Source organism: Rhamphochromis longiceps, linkage group LG13, assembly GCF_057381845.1.
Source record: "Rhamphochromis longiceps isolate RC_006_pf linkage group LG13, R_longiceps_female_GT1.1, whole genome shotgun sequence".
Classification (NCBI taxonomy): domain Eukaryota; kingdom Metazoa; phylum Chordata; class Actinopteri; order Cichliformes; family Cichlidae; genus Rhamphochromis; species Rhamphochromis longiceps.
The window spans coordinates 28,379,136-28,383,766 of NC_140569.1; the positions used below are offsets into that span (position 1 = coordinate 28,379,136).

The 4,631-nt window shown below is 40.0% G+C and overlaps 1 protein-coding gene across 1 annotated transcript; it reads left to right on the top strand.

Annotated features, from left to right (window-relative positions):
* Window positions 1-1,970: 1,970 nt before the first annotated feature.
* Window positions 1,971-3,898, top strand: LOC146656043 (uncharacterized). The gene is made up of 3 exons (XM_085427753.1): window positions 1,971-2,099; window positions 2,519-2,703; window positions 3,079-3,898. Exons 1-3 carry the CDS (start codon window positions 2,081-2,083, stop codon window positions 3,754-3,756), a joined length of 882 nt encoding a protein of 293 aa, XP_085283879.1. The 5' UTR covers window positions 1,971-2,080; the 3' UTR covers window positions 3,757-3,898.
* Window positions 3,899-4,631: the final 733 nt, after the last annotated feature.

Below are 4,631 nucleotides of genomic sequence, written 5' to 3' on the forward strand. Positions count from 1 at the left end.
GAAATCATAGACATGGGCTGTTTATTTATTTAAAATCTTCTGCTCCAATTTTCTTTTTCTTTTTTTAATGTTTTCCTGATATGAAATGTCAAAATTGCATAAAATTGTAATTTTTAAAAAATATTATATATATTTTTGTATAGAGAGCTCATGTTAATTTGAAAAAGTCATACTTTATTTTAGTATTCTGAAAGATTTCTGTACCCATTTTTTTAAAATGACCTCTGAGACTTATGTACCTTTAGCATAACCATACATTTAATTTTTATTCAAACTGCAATCCCGTAATTCCCCCTGTAGATTTTTCTTCCAGTATTACGTTACATCAATTATAAAGAAAGTAATAAAAGGTTGCATGTGTCTCTTGTGGAAATAAACAGAAAACCTGCAATAATGCAATAATCAATAGTCATAATCGTAGCATTAAGATTGCAGTGAATCGCTCCCCTATGCTGTAATGCACTTTTTTACTGTTTCATTTTTTAGAGGCTCTGCAATTTAAATGACTAATAAGCTGATCAGATGGCTGTTTGTGGAGCTCGCTGTAGGCATTGTTATCAAACTAAGACTCTTTTCCATTAGTTGAACAACCTGTAGGCTGATCAGCTGCTTGGCTGGCTTTAATCACGTCGTCATTGTGTGCAAACTCACTCATGGCATTTATGTTCAAAGACAGATCTGCATTTCATTCAATTTAAAAATAAAAATCGGATTTATTCCAGCTCTGCTAAAAACATTACCTCACACTGGTCATGGTGGAAGGTCCCATCACTTTGCAGTTTGATAATGGATGTGTGATGGGATTTGGATATAGGACCCACAGATAAAAAAACTAAGGGGGACTTAATGGAGCCGGTCTCACACACCGAGACATTGATTCTGCTCCAGGAACAGATAACCACTAAAACGTCGACGCCTGTATCAGATAGCTCACAGAGACTTCAAAGTTGCATTGTGTTTTAATAATGCATACTACAGATCTTGGCACTTTGCTCTCTGGCACCGCATATCTTGATTTTAGAAAAATCAATAAAATCTAGCTGCGGAAAAAGTGTCCAAACACTTAGGCAAACATTTGAGGGGGGATGCATAGTAAGTGCAGGAGGTAATATGGGATTTAGTTTAAAGACAGAAAAGAGAGTTTGACACATAAAGGTTAAAGGTCACTGCATCCAAGGCCTGGACATGTTAAACAATCTGCCCCCCTCTCCCCACCACACACACACCCACACACACACCAATTACTGAGGCTACTGTTGGACCAGGACAATTAATCAAGAAGGTCCTCTTTGTTTTTCCTCTTGTGATAACAGCTCAACTGGTGCTTTGCATATGAAGAGCAAAGCAAAGACACTGACAGACAAGCTTCAACTCAGTCCTATTTTACAATTGGACAAAAAAAAAGTGTTTGTTCTTTTTAAGATTGTTAATGTTTTGATTAATCATCAGGAGACTGTTTAAAACTAATCACATGACTCCCTGCTGCCATATTTAGATTAAAGACGAGTGGCTTCTAAAGTGGCCTCCTTTAAGTGAAAATATAACACTTTATCCTTCTGATGCACATTTCACTGAGCCACATTACTGGAATGAAACCACAGAGCACTAACACAAATAAAATATAACACTAACACAGTAAAAATATATGCAAAAACACAAACTAATACATAATAAAATATATAACTGTGTATAGATATAGAAATATGTGCACAGAAAAGTTGCTGGCTAATCTTCGCGCTCTATCTTGCTCTGTATGTTTTCTGTTTCTTGGGCAGCCATCATGTGCCGACAAAACACAAACAATCACATGCAGGTCGTATTTTAATTAACTGGTTTCGACGATCAATCAACTTAGGTGATAATGGGTACGAGGGTGGGGCCGGAGTCAAGGGGTGGGGGTACTTCGAGTTAGCCATCCAGCTGTTGTGATGTCACCGGGATCCCCTGTGGAGCCCTCAGGTGACAGCCCATAAAAGGTGACCAGAGGTAAACAGGGGACACTCAGAGACACTTCGAGGGAAAGACGAGCGACCTCCATTCTCAACTGCTGTACATCCAGAGATCCATTCTAGCTGCTGCCATGTGGAAGGACTCAAATGGTAAGAGCTGCTCTCCAGATTTGAAAACTTAGAAAAACTAAACTGTGTGTTTTCAGGTTTTTCAGCAAAAAGCACTGTTTTGCATGCTCAGTCATCCAGGTTGACAATTTTTAAAATCCCAGAAAGTTGAATCTGTTCATTGGGACGCAGCGTTTCTCATCCAAGTGATGTCTGGAGACTGAAAGAGTCACTTAGATGAGTGAAGAAACATTTGTCCTGCTGGAAACACTGCACCCGGATGAACAGTCAGCTTCCTGGGATACTGCACAGTGACTCACTCCAACAAGATCACAAGAAAGCTATTAGCTGGATTACCACATTTTACATCTTTATGTAGCTGCTAAGATAGTACAGCAAGAAAATTGGTCTTACATCCCGTCTGATCTGATGGAAAAATCTGCTTTTGCTCCTTTCCACAGATGACGCCAATCCTGTGGCCTTCGACAACGGCTCATCTCGCACTGCCAGTCGCAGGAAGAGGACCAGCTTCTCCAAAGAACACGTGGAGCTGCTGCGCGCCACCTTCGAGACTGACCCATACCCTGGAATCACCATCAGAGAGAGCCTGTCCCAGACCACAGGCCTGCCCGAGTCCCGCATCCAGGTAAATATTTGTTGATGGAGCAAGAAAGATATAAAGATGAAATAAATACAGTTTGTAAGTTTAGATTAGGTTAGGATTTCATTTTTGTTTAATAAAATAACAATAATTATGACATTATTTGACCTGCAAGCTGGTTAAAGACCCTCATGGACTTTGTACGTCTTCCGCTGTTGCTGTGCGGGGACTTGATACCGCAGTCACTGTATGTCTTTATCTGTTGAGATAACACCAGCTGTTTTTATCAGGAGCTTATTTGAGGGAAGAGACACACTGACAGCTGATAGCTTCTGCTTAAAAGAGAAAGATGATTATTAACACAGCAGAATGGAGTGCTTTAGCTGTAGCTCACGTATTTTTCCTTCATTTCCCGTCCAGGTGTGGTTTCAGAACCGAAGAGCTCGCACCCTAAAATCAAAAGGATCCAGCAAAGACCAGTGCCAGTCTCAGATCCCAGCGGACAGTTCACAGGCTCACCACCACACACAGGCCTTCGCACCTCAAATGCAGCAGGTGTTTAACAATGGACAGTTTCCTCCTGCCTTCAATGCCACCGGAGCGTATGGACAGTGTGGAGCCGCGTATGGGATTCAACCAGGAAGCTCAATGGGCAATAACCCCAGCTCAGGCCTGTGGGAATACATGCCTCAGCCAGGCTGCCAAAACTCCACTGGGGTTCCTGCATGGCATCAGCCTCCCATGGAGATGGTAAGCTACAACTCAAGCTCCAGCCAGGCCGCCTCCATGTACCCAAGTTCAGACATACATGAGCTCCTTCAAATATTCAAAGCAGACACTCCTGATTCTGGATTCTTCAACAGCAGCCAAGAGAGCAGCCCAACGGATTGTCTGGAAGTTCCGAGTTCGCAGATGGGGAGTATTCCGACTCCAGCACCTCTTGAGTACGGCAGGGATGCAGGACATCCGCCAGTGGTCCAGGATAGCTCACTGCCAGTGCTGTCATTGCAAGATATCATATGGGAGCTGAATGAGGAATGGATGGGAGGAAATGGACTGGACAACGGAGTCACTGGAGAGGAGCCCCCTTACTACTGATGGCTATGATGAGTATTTTTAATGGCTCAAGTGTTTAACGTAGGATCAATAGTTTCAAAATATTTTTTAAAAAGCCATGTTTTTGCAGTATTTACTGCACATTTTTAGATTTTTTTTTGATTTTCTTCAAGTTTACTTAAAATATATATATATATATATATATATGTAAAAAAAAAAAAGAACTAAACAAAAATCAATAGTTATATTGCATAATAGTGTTTTCTTGGCTTCCCCTTTCCAAGAATGTACTCTCAGCTAATTCATGACCAGAGATTTGGCTCTGCTCACATCTGCACAGCCGCTGCTGTCCAGATGTGACAGATTTGGTTTGAAGCTGGGGAGGAAACTAGGTCACATTCTACAGCCAGTAGATGGTGCCTGTGAGTTGTAAATATGAGAAAAAGGGGATTTTCTTTGTGTGCAGAAACATTATGGAGCGTAATATAAAAACGTGTTAAATCCCAATGAATGCTGAAATTACATGTAATCTGTAATAAGACTTTATTTAAAAAATAATTACAACAAAAATAATCTATAGATGATTATTGTATAATGTTTCCATTTTGATTGATTAATTGTAAGGATCTGATAACAGAGGATGTTGTTTGCTGTAAAGATTCTGAAGCTCTGTGAGGTTAATTATTGTTTTGGGAAATGAAGATGTTGATATAATATATTTGATTCTGTTAAGCTTTGTTCTTATGTTACATGGCTGATATATAGTGTGTGATAATATAGAATATAGAGAATATACAACTATGATTATGATTCTGTTATTATGTTCGCATGTTTTGCCAATAAAGTTTATTCTAAATGAACGTTCACATTGCCTCCATGACTCATAACTTACAGCATAGTACTGTGACATCATGGTA